Source organism: Tamandua tetradactyla, chromosome 21 (assembly GCF_023851605.1).
Source record: "Tamandua tetradactyla isolate mTamTet1 chromosome 21, mTamTet1.pri, whole genome shotgun sequence".
NCBI lineage: Eukaryota > Metazoa > Chordata > Mammalia > Pilosa > Myrmecophagidae > Tamandua > Tamandua tetradactyla.
Genome location: NC_135347.1, coordinates 53,297,325 through 53,315,765, shown reverse-complemented (window position 1 = coordinate 53,315,765; position 18,441 = coordinate 53,297,325). Strand labels below are relative to the sequence as shown.

General features: G+C 35.5%; 1 protein-coding gene across 10 annotated transcripts in view; it reads left to right on the top strand.

Moving 5' to 3' along the window:
* Positions 1-18,441, top strand: part of SCAMP1 (secretory carrier membrane protein 1) — a 161,585-nt gene that overhangs the window by 125,867 nt on the left and 17,277 nt on the right. For 9 of the 10 annotated variants that reach the window (XM_077139352.1, XM_077139354.1, XM_077139353.1 and 6 more), the window contains one exon: positions 16,421-16,522. The exons of the other annotated variant lie outside the window; for it this stretch is intronic. In XM_077139352.1, coding sequence (XP_076995467.1) covers positions 16,421-16,522 — 102 coding nt within the window. The remainder of the gene's footprint in view (positions 1-16,420; positions 16,523-18,441) is intronic. 10 annotated transcript variants of the gene reach the window in all.

The following is an 18,441-nucleotide window of genomic DNA, read 5'->3' as shown; positions in this document are numbered from 1 at the left end:
GGACCTTCATAAATATTTTTTTGGTTAAGTTATATAAGTTTTTTAGACATAATGTTGTTGCACACTTAATAGGCTATAGTATAAATATAACTTTTACGTGCATCAGGAAGCCAAAAAATTTGTGTCACTTGCTTTATTGTGATAATCGCTTTATTATGGTAGTTTGGAACCTAACCTGCATTATGTCCAAGATATGCCTATACTGCAAAGGGTAGCAATAGAAATGACTTTAGATTCATTTGTATAGGAAGGGATATCTCTCTCCTGCCTCCTACCTGCGAAGTGCAGTAAAATGAAGAATACCTGTCAAGTTCTTAATAAATTTTAGGCTTTTGACACAAATGCAAGCTTATATTATAAAATTGTTTTTAATATTATTTTAATATAAAGAACTATAATTTCAGTGACTTATTGGAAAAAAAACAAAGCAACCTTTTTAAAATCCGAATTTGATAGATTTTGCTATTGCAGTAGTTAGGACAGATCAGATAGAGGAAGATTTGTGAATTCTTGAAGATAAAAGCCTAAGATAGTTAAGTACGGTGATAGGGAGTTTATATCTTAGAAAATTTTGAATAGTTTTAGTGATCATTCATAATTAGCATGGCAAATGTACAGAGGAATAAATTTTTCTTTCATTTTATCCACAAACAGAAAAGTTGGTTAAACAAGGCAAACAGAGTCAATTGAGAAGGATATTTAGTTGCTTAGGAGTAAAAATAGGCTAAATTTGTTTAAATATTTTGATACACATCATATAAAAAATGGGGAGATGAATCAACTTTTAATTTATCCTGATTTGTATTTGAAAATAAAATTTTAAGAAATATTTTATATTTATGCGTAAATATTCACAATACCATAACTGCTTTACTGTAAACTGAAACATATTTCCACTTAAAACGACTCAGCTTTAATCACTTTTCCTAAGTATATTTCTATGCTTTCTTCTTTTTAAAATGACTATTTTTTCTTAATAGAACTGCTTAATTTTTTTCAAGTGTGTAGTATTTTGTTTTGCCTAGTTTATTTTCTTCAATGACTTTTAAATTGAGATATAATCATCCAAAGTGTACAATCAGTGGTTTACAGTATCATCTTATAGCTGTGCATTCATCATTACAATCAATTTTTGAACATTTTCATTATGTAAAAAACAATAAAAATAAGAGTAAAAATAAAAGTAAAAAGGAATACCAAAACACTATACACTTCCAAAAAAAAAAAAAAAACCAAAAAAATTCAACAAATAGTGCTGCAATAGTGGAATACTCACATGGAAAAATAATGAAATGTGACCCCACCATACAGCATACAAAACAAAACCATCCCTCCCCTTGTCATTTTTTTTGTCTTGATTTTTTCATTTAAACTCATCTGTCCATACATTGGATAAAGGAAGTGTCAGTCACAAGGTTTTTACACTCAACGTTTACACCTTAAAAGCGCAAAAGTTATTCAGTCATCTTCAATAATCAAGGCTATTAGATTAAAGTTCAGCAGTTTCAGATATTTCAAACTCTTATTTGAAATCTCTCAGCCACTGAAACTTTTTTGTTTCAATTCTCTTCTCCCTTTTAGTCAAGAAGGCTTTTTCTCACTCCCATGATGCTGGGTGAGGCTCGTCCCCTGGACTCATGTCTGGTATTGGCAGGGAAATTTACACCTCCAGGAGTCATGCTCCTTGTAACGGAGAGGGCATAGGGCTCACCTGTGGATTGGTTTAGAGAGGCCATATCTGCACAACAAGAGGTTCTCTGGGGTTGGCTCTTAGCCATAATATAAGTAGGTTTAGCTTCTTTTCAGGAATAAGTTTCATAAGGGCAGTCCCCAGGATTGAGGGCCTGGCCCATCAAATTGGCAGTCCCCCTGATTGCAAGAATATCAGGTCTTCCCCAGGTGGGGAAGTTTAATATTTCTACCTTTCTCCGCAGTCCCTCAAGGGGATTTTGCAAATACATTTTAATCTGCTCAGATTATTCTGGGATGTATAGAGGCATCCCACCAACCTGTACAAGCCAGCAAGATCTCACTCTCTATTCAAGGTGTTTGAATAAGATAACCATACAAGTTAAATTAGTGTGCTACCGAAGATATAAATTTTGCATCAAATAAAGCATCCCTTCCTTTGGTCTTACACAGAAAATGCAGTCAATATCATCCTTTACTCTTTTTTGGGGGGGGTGGTGGGGGCATGGTCCAGGAATCGAACCCGGGTGTCCCGCATGTAAGGTGAGCATTCTACCACTGAAACACCTGTGCACCCCCATCCTTTACTCTTTTTTTTTTTTTTTAACATGAACCCGGATCCTCAGGCATGGCAGGTGAGAACCCTGCCTGCTGAGCCATTGTGGCCCGCCCCCCATCCTTTACTCTTTAGTATGATTTATCTTAGTCCAACACAGATCAGCCTCATTCATATCTATAATTGAAGTCTGATCATGTTTTCAGTGTTTTTAACAGTTGCTCTATGGGGTAATGCTGACTTTCATAGCTGTAAAACTCTAGCACTGAGTTTCAGGTGTCACACGAATACACGAAGTTCCATGGAATGACCACATTATACACACAGAATTTAGCATCTCAGAATTTAGGAAACAGTTGCAAGTGTGGAATAGATGTGACTGCTGTAAGAGTTTACAATCTAAGAACCTTTACAATACCTTTGACTGATAGCCTGTGCTTTCAGATTCACTTCTCAGAGTTTGTACGTTGTGGTTAGTCTGTATTAGTGAGGCAGGATATTTGTTTTCTGTTTCTGGATTTCATTCCATTTATTATCCTCAAGCTTCATTTACTTAATTGAATGCTTCACGACTTCATTCTTTCTTGAAGTTGCTCAATAGTCCATTGTATGTGTACACCACACATATGTGAAGTTTCCCCCTTCCAGTCTTTAGTCGATGTACCCTTAGGTCACCTCTATCCAAGGCAATTTGAAACACTGCCACCATGAGCACAAGTGGGCACATGTTCATTTGAGTCCTTGCTCTCAGTCCTCTAAGTATATACTTAACTATGGGGTTGCAATGTCATACAGCAACCCCGCTCCATGCCTCCTGTGAATCCACCAAACTGCCCTCCAGAAAGGCTGCACCACTCTACTTCCCTACCAACAGGGAATAAGTATATATCTCTTTCCACATTTTCTCCAGTACTTGTATCTCTCTGTTCATTTTTAAACAGTTTTATTCACACATCATACAATCCAACCTAAGAAAAGAATGAATGGTTCCCAGCATATTCACATAGCCATGCCTTCACCACCACAATCTATATGAGGCATTTAATCACCATTATTGTCCACTCTCAGTATTGTTAAGTTATACCATCACAGTCTTTATCCTCTAGCTTTCCTTCTGGTGTCATACATGCCTCTAGCCCTCCTCATTCAATCATACTCAAACTTGGCTTCATTCCACGTACTTACAATATTGTGCTACCATCAGATAATACTGTGCTGTCTATTTCTGTATATTTACACTCAGTCGTGTAGAACCTTCAGCATCAAATGCCCAATTGTTACCCGCTTTCTATTGCCTGATAAACTATGTACTCAACTTTAACTCTCAAAGTTCACTCATTAATGTTAGTTTGTATTAATGAGACCATGCACTATTTGTCCTTTTGTTTGTGGCTAATTTCACTCAGCATAATGTCCTCAAGTTTCCTCCATGTTCTTGATTTCCTCTTCAGATTGCTCATTGATAGTATATAGAAACACCACTGATATTTTTCTCGTTGATCTCGTCTCCTGCCACTTTGCTTTACTTGTTTATTAGTTCTGTAGATTTTTCAGGATTTTCTACGTATAGGATCATGTCATCTGCAAACATGAAGGCTTTACTTTTTCCTTTCCAATTGGATGCCTTTTTTTTCTTTTGCTTCCCTAATTGATCTAGCTAGAACTACCAGCACAGTGTTGAATAACAGTGGTGACAGTGGGCATCCTTGTCTCATTCTGGATTTCAGAGGATGATGTTGGCTGTGGAGTGTTCAAATATTCCCTTTATTGTGCTGAGGAAGTTTCCTTCTATTCCTGTCTTCTGAAGTGTTTTCATCAAGAAAAGATATTGAATTTTGTCAAATGCCTCTTCTACATCCATTGAGGTGATCATGTGGTTTTTCCTCTTTAACTTACTAATGTAATATATTACAGTAATTGACTTTCTTGTGTTGAACCACCCTTGCATACCTGGGATAAAACTCACTTGGTCAGGATCCATAGTTATTTTAATGTGCCACTGGATTCACTTTGCAAGTATTTTGTTGAGGGTTTTTACATCTATATTCATTAAAGTGATTGTCAGTAATTTTTTTTCTTGTAGTATTTTGTCTGGTTTTGGTATTAGGATGATGTTGGTTTCATAGAATAAGTTAGGTAGCTTTCCCTCCTCTTCAGTTTTCTTGAAGAGTTTGAACAGGATTCATACTAATTCTTTCTTGAATGTAGAATTCACATGTGAAGCCATATGGTCCTGGACTTTTCTTTTTTGGGAGTTTTTGATGACTGATTTAATCTCTTTACCTGTGATTCATTTCTCGAGGTCATCTATTTCTTCTGGAGTCAGGGCTGGTTCTTGTTTTTCTAGGAAATTGTTGATTTTGTCTTAAGTTGTCTAGTTTGTTAGCCTATAATTGCTCACAGTACCATCTCGATTATCCCCTTTATTTCTTTGGAGTCAGTTGTGATGTCCCCCCTCCCATTTTTTATTTTATTTATTTCCGTCCTCTCTCTTTGTTTCTTTGTCAGTGTAGCTAAATACCATCTATTTTATTGATTTTCTCCAAGAACCAGCTTCTGGTTTTATTGATTCTTTCCATTGCTTTTATATAGTCAATTTCGGTCTCAAATTTCTTTTTATATCTGCTCTAATCTCTGTCATTTCTTTCCTTCTGTTTGCTTTGTGGTTAGTTTGATGTTTTTTCTTTTATTTCTCCAGGTAAACAGTTAAATCCTCAATTTTTACTCTCTCTTCTTTTTTAATATAGGCGTTGAGGACAATAAATTTCCCTCTCAGCACTGTCTGTACTGCATCTTGTAAGTTTTGATATGTTGTGTTCTCATTGATTATGAGAACTGATGTTTCATTTACCTAGTAAGCCTGGAGAGTTGCACAATACATGTAGTTTCTATTTGGCTTTAATAAAAATAACATTTTATTTTGTGGGGTTTTTGTTGTTAATTTTTCTGTGCTACATGTGTATTAATACCAATTTGGTATTATATATTACTGATAGAGCTACTGAAAAATATAAAATCATTTGGCTTAAATCTGACTCAGATAGAAAATTATATTAATGTACCCTTAAAACCTGCTTACTCTTTTGCAACTTGAAGGAACAACTTTTTTAGACCTGAGGCAGGAAAGATATAAGATGATCCTAGATTATTAAGTGCTTAAACAAACTCCCAAAGGCAATAACTGAAACAATTTGAACACCAAAATAATAATCATATTTAATTTTCCTAAAAAATAAAATATCCATGAGTTCATACTGATATAAATAAATAATAAATTAATAAATGGAGGAGAAGGGATAAATCTCCTTATTGGGGAATTTCAAATAATAAAATAATAAATATTTATTTATTTTTCCCCCTTCTCTTAGGTATAGAACTTAATTGTCCTCAAGTTGAGTGTGGGCTGGACTTTGTGATTTCCTTTTAAGGAGTAGAGTATGAAAAGGAAAAAGTAGTAACTTTACAGGGAGAAATCTGGCAGATACCACTTGTACTGCTTTGAAGTTGTTATGTACCCCAGGAAAGGCCATGTTCTTTTAATCCATCCCTGTCAGGGATACCTGTTCTGGGTGGGACCTTTTGATTAGGTTATTCCAATTGAGATGTGACCCAGCTCACTCATACAAGGTGGGTCTTAATCTTTTGCTGGAGTCCTTTATAAGAGAGGATAAAAGACAGGAAAGCCAAGAGAACTTAGGGAGAAATGCCAAAAGAAGCAAGAAGGATCTGAGAGAAAAAGCCACTGAAGCCAGAACATGGAAGCAATAAAACCCAGGAGGGAAGGATCAGCAGATGGATGCCAGCCATGTGTCTTCCCATGTGACAGAGGAATCCTGGATGTCATCGACCTTTCTTCAGAGAAAGTATCATCCTGTTGATGCCTTAATTTGGACATTTTCATGGGCTTAGAATGGTAAATTTGTAAACTAGAAAATCTCCATTGTAAATGCCAACTCATTTTCTGGTATAATGCATTCTGGGAGCCTTAGCAAACTGAAGTACTACTTAACCAACTGATCAGGGTTAACATCGTCAGTGATAAGTCATGGTGATATCTTGTAACCTTTTATAAGATGCAGTGAGAAACACATTTCTGCTCCGTGGTATTCTTTTCAAAAATCTGTAACCCCAGTATAATAATTTAAAAAGATCATATAAACCAAAGTGAGGGATATGCTACAAAATTCTTCTGGAGTTTCAGTCATGGAAAAAAAACAAGGAAAGACTGAGAAACTGTCAGATTGTAGGAGACTAAGAAGATGTGACTAAATGCAATGTGGTATCCTGGATTGGATCCTGCAGCATAAAAAGAACATTAGTGGAAAAAGTAAAATGTGAATAGTGCTTGTAATTTAGTAGTGTATCAGTGTTTTTTTTTTTTTTGGAAGAAGTTTAAACAAAGGCAGCCATAGGCATGCAATTGAATTTGAACACATTTGCAATATTAAATTTACGATGGACATACAAAACAGGACTTGTAAATAAATTCATTTATGAACTGATACTGTTTTCTTCTTATGGGCCATAAAACAAAAGTTTTTTTTTTTGGCTCAGGCAGGCTCCGGGAATTGAACCTAGGTCTCCTCCATGGCAGGCGAGAACTCTGCCACTGAGCCACCATTACCTGCCCCAAAACACACTTTTAAGTGTTAATTTCTTGGTTTTGAAAAATGTGCTATGGCATGTAGGTTGTTAATATTTAGTGTTACTAGGTAAAGGGTATACATGAATTCTTAGTAACTTTCCTGAAAATCTAATTGTTTCCACATGAATAGTTAAAAGCCTACCCTTTTAATTATTCTTTAAAATTCCAAATAATTCTGTTACCTTATAGAACTAAGTTCTTTGGTTATTGAATTTTAAAGTGTAGCTTAGTTTATTATTGTGTTGCTAAATTATTATTATTTGTGGGTAGTTTTAAATATTGTAGGTATGGAACCTTTACCTTTTTGTTTGGTTAAAATTTTTCTTATACTATGAGAGAAAATACATTAAGTACGTATGTATAGAAGTATAGAATTTCTCTAATTGTTAATTCAACATTTATTGACTGCCTGCCAGGTGCCATTCATTTTGTTAGATCTGGCAATATAAAGATGGCTAAAATAGGGGACGGTCCATGCCCTCTAAAAACCCATAGTCCAGTAGAGATTACCTATTGTAAACATATAATTAAAATGTTGTGTGACAGGTGTATTCAAAGGGATCAGTGAGGAAAAACTGATCAGAAGGGGAGGGGTGATAGAAAATAGCAAGTTGTTTTGGTTTGCTAATGCTGCCAGAATACAATATACCAGAAATGGATTCGCTTTTTTTGGGGGGGGGGGGGGGGATTAGCTTTTATAAAGTTCATTTATTAAGTTACAAGTTACACATCTGAGGCCGTGAAAATGTCCAAATTAATACAGCAACAAGAAATAACCTTACTAAAGAAAGTCCACTTGTGTCTGGGGTTTCTTCCTTATATGAGGAGGCACATGGTGTTGTCTGCTGGTCCTTTGCTCCTGGGTTTCCTTGCTTTCACCTCCTGGTGTCAGTGGCCTCCTCCCTGAGCTTCTGAATGTCTGCAAACGTCAGTTCTGCTTTTGCTCTCCAAGCATCTGAATTCTCTTGGCTCTTTATATCAGCTCTTAAAGGAATCCAGCAAGCTGATTAAGACTTACCTTGAATAGGTGTGGTCACATCTCCATCTAATCAGAAAGTCAGTTGGGTGGGTCACATCTCCGTGGAAACAACTTAATCAAAAGGTCCTACCCTACAATGCCTCAGCCCCCATAAGATAGAATTCAAAGAGCATGGCTTTTCTCGGTTACATAACAATTTCAAATCAGCACACAGGGTTAGAAGGGATACATGGACGTGAGTACATGCTTGCCAGGCAGAGAAGAAGACTCTGTTCAAGCATTATGAGCAGGGTATAAATAAAGATATTGAGGTTTAAGAAGGCAAGGTAGGTTCCTCCAGTTTAGAGGATCTGGAATAGAGGTTGTAGGTATATATTATGAACAGATGTATTCGCTGTGATGTAAAATTTGGATTCTATACTGACCTAAGGGGGAAAAGAAGTATAACAAATAAGGTTTGTATTAGCAAACCAGAACATCTTGCTATTTTCTACCACCCCTTCCCCCTGATCACTTTTTCCTGATTGATGCCTTTGGATATACCTGTCACACTACGTTTTAATTACATGTTTACAATCGGTAGAGATTACTTATTATAAACATGTAATTAAATTAATTTTTGTATAGGGTGAGGTAGGGACCCTCTTTCATTCCTTTGGATATAAATATCCAGTTCTACCAACACCTTTTATTGAAGAGACTATTCTGTCCTAGTACCGTGGATTTGGGGGGCCTTGTCAAAAATCAGTCGACCATAGGTCTGAGGGTCTATTTTGGAGCTCTGAATTCGATTCCATTGATCAGTAAGTCTATCTTCATGCTAGTACCACACTGTTTTGACCACTGTTGGCACTAAAATAAGCTTTCAAGTCAGGAAGTGTGTCTTCCACTTCATTCTTCTTTTTCAGGAAATTTTTGGCTATTCAAGTTCCCTTTCCCTTCCAGATAAATTTGATAATAACTTTCTCAATTCTGCCAAGTAGGTTCTTGGGAATTTGAGTGGTATTGAATTGAATCTGTAAATTAATTTAGGTATAATTGACATCTTAATGACATTTAGCCTTCTTTTCCATGAATACAGAATATCTTTCCACCTACTTAGTCTTCTTTGATTTCTTTTAGCAATCTTTTGTAGTTTTTGGCATACAGGTCCTTTATATACTTGGTTAGAGAAGGCTAAAAATGTTGCTATGGTACTGTTGATGTTTCTCTATTAAACATAGCCCATAACATGCTATAGGAGTTTTCCCTCTATACCCCGAAATTGTACACTCTTTGTACAAGATTCATACCTTTGCAGTAGTTCATTTGTAGTGTTACTTGGTGGTGGTGGTGGGGGGGGTCACATGAGTCTATGTAGCTACTTTCAGCCTTGTTCACCTTCAATATGGTGATATTATTTATAGACCCCCCCCCCCCAGTGAACTACCTTCACTTCTATTACCTTACAATTAAGTTCAACCTCATTAGTAAACCATTCACCCATCTCAAGCTTCTGTGTATCTCTAGGTACCCTGTATTCTGCATTATAAGCCCCAGATTTTACCTTTACCATAGTCATAAAAGTGGAATCATACAGTATCTATCCTTTTGTGTTTAGCTTCTTTCATTCAGCATTATGTCCTCAAGGCTCATCATCTTGTCATGTGGTTCAGGATATCATTTTGTCTTGCTGCTGCATAATATTCCGTTGTATGTATATACCACATTTTGTTAATCCACTTGTCTATTGGTGGGCACTTGGATTATTTCCATCTTTTAACAGTTGTGACCAGTGCTGCTGTGAGCATTGGTGTGCAAATCTCTGTTTCTGTTACTGCTTTTAGCTCTTTTGGGTGTATACCAAGTAGTGGTATTGCAGGGTCATAGGGTAACTCGATATTTAGTTTTCTGAGGAACTGTCAGACTGTTTTCCGTAGCAGCCATTATACATTCCCTCCAGCAGCGCATAAGTATCCCAATTTCTCCATTTCTCTCCAACATTTGTAGTTTCCATTCTTATAGGGGTGAGGTGGTATGACATTTTAGTCTTAATCTTCATTTCCCTTGTAGCTAATGAAAATGAGCATCATTCATGTGCTTTTTAGCCATATGTATTTGCTCTTCAGAAAAATACCTATTCTTATCTTTAGCCCATTTTATAATTGGGTTCTTTGTGCTTTTGTTGTTAAGTTGTATGATTTCTTTATGTATAAATGATGTCAAACCTTTATCCAATGTGTGATTTCCAAATATTTTCTCTCATTGAATTGACTGCCTCTTCACCTTTTTGACGAAGTTTTTTGAGGCACAAAAGCATTTGATTTTGAGGAGTTCCCTTTTATCTGATTTATCTATGTTTTCTTTTGTTCCTTTTGCTCTGGGTGTAAAATTTAGGAAGCTATCACTTATTACTAGGTCTTGAAGATATTTCCCTACATTTTCTCCTAGGAGCTTTATGGTACTGGTCGTATGTTTAGGTATTTGATCCAATTTAAATTAATTTTTCTGTAGGGTATAAGGTAAGGGTCCTCTTTCGTTCTTCTGGCTATTGATATTTAGTTCTCCCATGCCCATTTATTGAAAACTGTTTGTTTCAGTTCAGAGGATCTGGGGGCCCTGTTGAAGATCAGTTTACTATAGATTTGGTGGTCTATTTCTACACTCTTGATCCAATTCCATTGGTCGATATTTCTGTCTTTGTGCCAGTACCATGCTGTTTGACCACTGTGGCTTTACAGTAAGTTTTCAAATTGGGGAGTGTTAATCTCTCACTTCATTTTATTTAGGAAACTTTTAGTTATTCGGGGTCTCTTTCCCTTGCAGATGAGTTTGGTAACTAGCTTTTACAAGTCTTTAAAGTAGGTTGATGAAATTTTGATTGGTACTGCATTGTATCTGTAGATCAGTTTGGGTAGCAGTGACATCTTAATATTTAACCTTCCTATCCTTGAGCATAGAATATCTTTCCACCTATTTAGATCTTCTTTGATTTCTTTTAACAGTGTTATGTAGTTCTCTGTGTACAAATCCTAAATATTTGATTCTTTTAGTTGCTATTTTGAATGTAATTTTTTCTTTAATTGACTCCTCGGTTAGGTCATTGCTTGTGTAAGAAACATTACTGATTTTTGCATGTTAATTTTATAACCTGCCACTTTGCTAAATTTCTTTATTAGCTTAAGTATCTTTGTGGTAGATTTCTCAGGATTTTCCAAGCATAAGTATCATATCATCTGCAAATAATGAAAGTTTTACTACTTCTTTTCCAATCTGGATACCTTTTATTTCTTTTTCCTGCCTGATTGCTCTTGCTAGAACTTCTAGTACAGTGTTGAATAATGGTACTGACATAGGGCATCCTTGTTTCATTCCCGATCTTAGGAGGAAAGCTTTCGACCTCTTAACCAATGAGTATGATGCTGGCTTTGGGTTTTTCATATATGCCTTTCATCATGTTGAGAAAGTTACCTTTGATTCTTACCTTTTGTAGTGTTTTTATCAGAAAAGGATGTTTAATTTTGTCCAGTGCTTTACAGCATCAAGATGATCATACGATTTTTCCCTTTCAATTTGTTAATGTGCTGTGTTATATTAACTGATTTTTTTTTGTGTTCAACCATCCTTGTATTCATGGTATAAACCCCACTCGGTTCTGGTGCATAACTTTTAATGTGCTGTTGAATTTGATTTGCTAATATTTTATTGAGAATTTTTATATCTGTGTTCATTAGGGAAATTGGTCTGTAGTTTCCCTTTCTTGTAGTAACTTTACCTGGTTTTAGTATCAAAATGACGTTAGCTTCATAAAATTAGTTAATGTTCCTTTTTCCTTGGGGTTTTGGAAAATTTTGAGCAGGATTGGTGTTAGTTTTTTTGGAATGTTTGATAAAATTGCCCTGCGAAGCCAGGGCAAATGGCCTGGGCTTTTCTTTGTAGGAAGATTTTTGATCACTGATTGAATCTGTTCACTTGTGATTGGTTTATTGAGATCTTCTATTTCTTCTCAAGTCAGTGTGGCTTGTTTGTGTGTTTCCAGGAAGTTGTCCATTTCATCTATTTAAGTTTATCTAGTTTGTTGACATATGATTGTTCATGGTGACCTCTTATGATTTTTTTTTTATTTCTTCAGAGTCTTTGTAATTACCCCCCTTTCATTTCTGATTTTGTTTATTTGCATCCTCTGTCTTTTTTTCTTTGTTAGCCTAGCTAATGTCCCATCAACATTATTGATCTACTTGAAGAACCAACTTTTGGTTTTATTGATTCTTTCTATTGTTGTTTTGTTTTCCCATTCATTTAACTCTCCTTTTGATCTAGATTGCTCTTCTTCTATTTGCTTTGGGGTTATTTACTCTTCTTTCTCAAGTTCTGCCAGGTGAGTAGTTAAGTCCTCAATTTTTGCTCTTTTTTCTTTTTTAATATAGTTTAGGGCAATAAATTTCCCTCTCAGAACAGCCTTTGCTGCCTGCCATAAATTCTGATATGTCGTATTCTCATTTTCATTAGTTTCTAGACAGCTACTGCTTTCTCTAGAATGATGTATTGAAGTCTCCTACTATTATTGTTGAAACATCTATCACTTCCTTCAGTTTTGCCAATGTCTGTCCCATGTACTTTGGAGCCCCTTGATAGGGAGCATAGACATTTATGATTGTTATTTCTTCTTGATTAATTGTCCCTTTTACTAATACATAGTGTCCTTCTTTGTCTCTTTAGGTGTCTTTAATTTAAAGTCTATTTTGTCTAATATTAGTATAGCTGCTCCTGCTTTCTTTGGTTACAACTTGCATGGAACATCTTTTTCCATCCTTTCACTTTCAATCTATTTGTATCCTTGTGTCTAAGATGAGCCCCTTGTAAGCAGCATATATCTAGATTATGCTTCTTAGTTCATTCTGCCAATCCTTATTTTTCAATTAGTAGGTTTAGTCTATTAATATTCAAAGTTATTAGTGTAAAGGCTTTTTTTGAATCCACCATCTTATCCTTTGCATTTTATTTGTCAGATCTATATGTTCTTTTCCCTCTTTCTTTTTTTATCCTTTAAGTTACCCTTATTGGTACTCTTCAATTCAGTGCCCTCCTCCAGATCTCCTCTCCTGTCTTTTTTTTTTTTTTTTTTTTCAGCTGTTAGCACTCCCTTTAGTTTTTCTGGTATTGCTGGTCTCTTGTTGACATATTCTGTCATCTTTTGTTTGTCTGTTAAAATTTTAATCTCTCCATCAGTTTTGAAGGAAAGTTGGCTGGATACAGAATTCTTGGCTGGAAATCTTTCTCTTTCAGGATCTTAAATGTATCATAACACTGCCTTCTAGCCTCCATAGTGGCAGTTGAATAGTCTGAACTCAGCCTTATGTGGTTTCTTTCGTATGTAGTAAATTATTTTTTCTTGCTGCTTTCAGGATTTTCTGCTTCTCTTCAATATTTAGAGACTGAATAGTATGTGTCTTGGAGTAGGCCTCTTTGGATTTATTCTATTTGTAGTTTGTTGTGCTTCTTTGATTTGCATATTTTTGTCTTTTATAAAGGTTGGGAAGTTTTCCCACATTATATTCTTAACTAATCTTCCTAGTCCTTTACTTTTCCGCTTCTGGGACATAGTGATCCTTACATTATTGTGCTTTGTTTTCTCCATTATTTTCCTGAGACCCAGTTCAAGTTTTGCTACCGTTTTTGTCATTTGTTCTTTTGTGTGTTGGCAGTCAGTTGTCCTGTCCTCTATTTCACTTATTCTTTCTTGTGCCTCTTCAGATCTGTTGTTGTGTGTCACTAGTATATTTTTATTTGGTCTGCAGCTTCTTTAATCTCTGAGATATCTGTTATTTTTCTATTTATTCTTTCAAATTCCTTTTTATGCTTTCCTAGTGTCTTCTTGATCTCCTTTATGTCATTAGCCACCCTACTGATTTTATTTAGTAGAGTTATATGAATCTCTTTGATTTGTTGTTCCAAAGTTTGTCTCTCTCCTCTGTTGTTTTAATGTGGTCATTAGACTGGACTGTATCTGTCTGCATCTTCATATGATTAGTGATCTGTTGTCTTTGTGACATGTGAACATCTTGGTAGTGTTACTTTGAATGTTGATTTTCTTTAGTAGTTTAAAGCTTTGTATTTGCAGGACAGGTATGGAGCAGGATGCAGGGCATGGGGAGAGGCACAACAGTGTGGAGACAGGCTGGAGTGCAGGAGTGGGATGGGGACAGGTGTGACCTGGATGCACAGGTCAACAGCAGTCTAGAGCTGGGGGGACATGGCATGAGTGGGTGTATGACTGTGCATGTGTCTGGGGGCCGGATGCTGATGTGTGCGTGTGAGAGCTCACAGGCAGGGTCGAGTGACTGTATGGACTGGGTGCGGTTTCTCCTGGAAATGAAGGTGAGTGCCTGCAGCCCGGAAGCACGGGTGGCAGAGATGGGGGTCAAGGGGCTGGCCATGGGTATGCTGGTTTCTGGAGGGTTGGGCAAGGCTGTGTACTTGTGCAGCAGAAGTTGGTCAGGCTAGAACAGACTTGTGTGCATGTGTGGGGCAGGCGGTGTGGGCTAGGGATGCGCAGGAGGTTCGGGGCAGAGGTGCTAGGAGTGTGGTGTGGGGGTGAGTGACAAGGTTCAAGTGTCGGGGGAGTTGTGGGTCGTTGATGGCACATGTGAGGATACTCTGTTCCAGAAATGCAGCTTGGCTTACTTCCTGGTCCCAGGCTCCCTATCTGTGTTCTCCTGATGGCTCTGGGCCTCCATGGGGCAATGGATGTGGTAGGCTGTTTGTATTAGCTGATCTGTAGAAATGGACTGTTTGAATCTAAGTGGAAATGCATGGAAGTGTAAAGGCCTAGAATAGCCAAAATAACTTTGAAAAAGAGCAACAAAATTGGGGACCAGCACTACCTAAGTTTAAGAGTTATTCGAAAACCCTAATAATCAAAATAGTATGGTATTGGAATAAAGGCAGACAAATAGAGTGATGGAACAAAGTAGAGAGTCCAGAAATAAACCCAACCATTTACAGACTAACTTATTTTTGAAAAAGTTGCAAGTGCAATACAGTGGAGGAAGGGTAGTTTTTTTAAGAAATGGTTCTAGAACACTTGTATATCCATATTCTTTAAATTAAAAAGAACTTTGATCCATACTGCACACTAAAAAAAAAACCAATGCGAAAAGGACTATAAACTTAAATGTAAAACTGAAAACTTTATAGCTTCTAGAAGAAGCAATAAAAAATCTTTGTATCCTTGGCTTTCATAAGGATTTCTTAAATATAACAATAAAATCAAGAGTTAAAAAGGCAAAATTTCTCTTCAGTAGACACTCAAGAGAATTAAAAGACAAGCTACAGATGGGGAGAAAATCTTTGCAAACTTGTCTAATAAAGGACTTACATCTTGTATCCGAGATATATAAAGAACTCTCAAAATTCAACAACAACAACAAAAAATACCTCAACAACCAAGGGAAAATCCTAATTAAATAATTGGAAAAAGATTTTAGCAGATACTTTACCAAAGATATATGTATAAGAAAAAGCATGTGAAAAAATTTTAACAATATTAGTATATTAGGAAAATGTAAATTAGTATTGAAACATAATTTTAAAATACAGGGAAATGCTACTATACCCCTATTAGAATGGCTGAAATGAAAAAAATTGACCATACTGAGTGTTAGTGAATTGTAGAGGAACTCATATACTGCTGGTGAGAATATAAAATATATCAACCACTTTGGAAAACAGTTTCTTAAAAGTTAAACCTCCATTTACCCTGTGTTCTAGTTATTCCACTTGCAGATATTTATCCAAGAGAAAAGGAAAATATGTTCATTTCACCTTTTATATGGACATTTATAGCAGTTTTATTCTTACCAGTAAAAAACTGGAAACAACCTAAATGTCCATCAGCAGGTGAATGTGTAAAATAAACTGATATATCTGTTCAGTGGACATACTACTTGGCAATAAAAAGGAATGAACTTCTGATGCATGCAACAACATGGATGAATCTCAGAATAATTATGCTGAGTGGAAGAAGGCAGACCAAAAAAAATACTATATACTGTATTAATCCATTTCTATAAAACTCCAAAGTATGCAAATAATTTATAGTGACAAATAACTGGATTTTTGGGTTGGGGGAGGATTACCCAGGGGTACAAGGAAACATTTAAGAATGATCATTGTGTTCAGTTTCTTGATGAGGAAAGGTTCACAGGTGTATACATATGTCAAAAATTATCAAATTACATATTTTTATTATTTGCAGGTTTTAGTATGTTAATTATACTTCAGTAAAGCTGCTTAATTAAAAAAAAAATTGCCAGGATGGATTGTGGTCTAGTTGGAAATTAAAGGGACAAATTGGCATTGGAATAATTATAACAGCATCTAATATTTGGATAAAAGGTTCACACACATTATTATTGTTCTTATTTTCATTCTGATTCTCAGGTAGTTGCCACTGATTTTTAAGGTTTGTCAATCTGCATATGAATGTAATGGTATTGAGAAAAATGACTTTTTCCCCTTCTTTCTTTTTCCCTTCCCCCCTTTTTTCTAAAAAAAAAAAAAAAAAAAAAAGGAGTGACAGTTCATTCAGATTCTTTGTATTCTTCTTCGTGTATATTTGTCAGTTTGCTGTACATGTACTCCAGGCTGCAGGATTTCATAATTGGGGCAACTGGTAAGTCATTTGTTTTGATTATTCTTGTTTTAAACTCTTAATCTATTATCTTCATATCATTTTTGGCTTCCTAAAAATAGTTAATGTGAGATTGACAAAAGTGAATAAGAGCAAAGTGGTGAAAAAAACAATTAAAAAGAATTTCCTAAGACATAACCTATGGATAAATCAATCTGTTTAAAGATTATGTTACCACTTTTAAAAACAGAGTATATCTATTATTATCTTAAGTTTAAATAATAGGTATATGTAGTGGATGTTGAGAGGAGGAGTGCAAAGGAAACTGAGGCATGAACAGAGAAAGGAGGTCCAAAGATTGTGGAAGGGAGAGAAAAGACCTTGTAGGATTTGAAGGAAAAGGGTACCTATTTTGTGTAAAGGACTATTTTAGTTCACATACACACTTACAAATATTTCCATTTACACACACTTTTACATGCACATATGTCTTTCAAAGGTGGAAACATTGCATACATATACATACATACATCTTTAAACAGTAGAATCATTCTCAGTATGGCAGGATGCTTGCTCAGTGAGGAACCCTCAAGCATTGACACCAACTGGACCCAGATTAGAATGTAATGGCAGATTTATATTTGTCTACTCACACTCACTCTGGAGGAACCACTCCTTGAGCGAAATAGTAAGCAGAATTGGATAGATCTCTACAATTATTCCTTCCTTCTTTCTTTTTTAACTGAGTTGTATACACCTTCATTCTTGTAACCTAAAAGCATATATGGTGAAACAATGCTATGTTGTGTTCATAAACTAAAATCAGTATGTCACTGGAGTATGATGACTTAAATTTAGGATGAGTGGCTGACTGTCGGACAACGTTGGCAGCTTTTGCAGAGCTCCTAATGGGGATATATTTACATGCAGAGAATGTATATGGATGTTTTAGATCGATTCTTGGAAAAAGTAATTTTCATTATTATTTTATATTGTATTTAGTTTTTTGTATTTGAGAAAAAAGAAATGTTTTAAATGTTTAATTAAAAAATATGCTGCTTATCTTAGATTTTTTTCCTGTTCTTATGAAATTTATTTTTCTTTCTAGCACAGATTTAAAAGAAAATTGTTAAAATTTAGCATAACAGCAAGTATAGTAGCTAAATAGCACAGAAAAACAGCTGCTAGTGAGGGTGTGTATAGGATGACTGCTTTCAACATAGAGCTCATGCAATCTGGTAGATTTTTTTTAAATGAAACTTTTTACTTTGAGATGATTGTAGACTCACTCATATGCAGTTGTAGGAAATAATATATGAAACAATCCTGGGTACCCTTTGCCCAGTTTCCTCCATCTTGTACAACTATAGTATAATATCAAAATCAAGATCTTTTTGTTGTTGTTGTTTTTAATATTTTTATTGAGATATTTCACATACCATACAGTCCATCCAAAGAATACAATCAGTAGCTCACAATATCATCACATAGTTGTGTATTCATCAACATGATTATTTTTAAAACATTTGCTTCTCTCCAGAAAAATAAATAAAAAGAAAGAAGAAAAAACTCACACATCCCATATGTCTTACTCCTCCCACTTATTGACTACTAGTATTGCAGTCTGCCCAATTTATTTACCCCTTATCCACTCCTGTTATTTTTTTATTTTTGTCCTTATTTTTTTTATTCATCTGCCCATACCCTGGTTAAAAGGGGGCATCAGACACAAGTTTTCATAATCACATGGTCACATTATAAAAGCCATATAGTTATACAGCCATTATCAAGAATCAAGACTACTGGAATACATTTCAACAGCTTCAGGTACTTGCCTCTGGCCACTCCAATACATGATTAACTAAAAAGGGATATCTATGTAATACATAGGAATACTCTCCAGGGTAACCTCTTGACTTTGTTTGAAATCTCTCAGCCATTGAAACTTTCTTTTGTCTCAT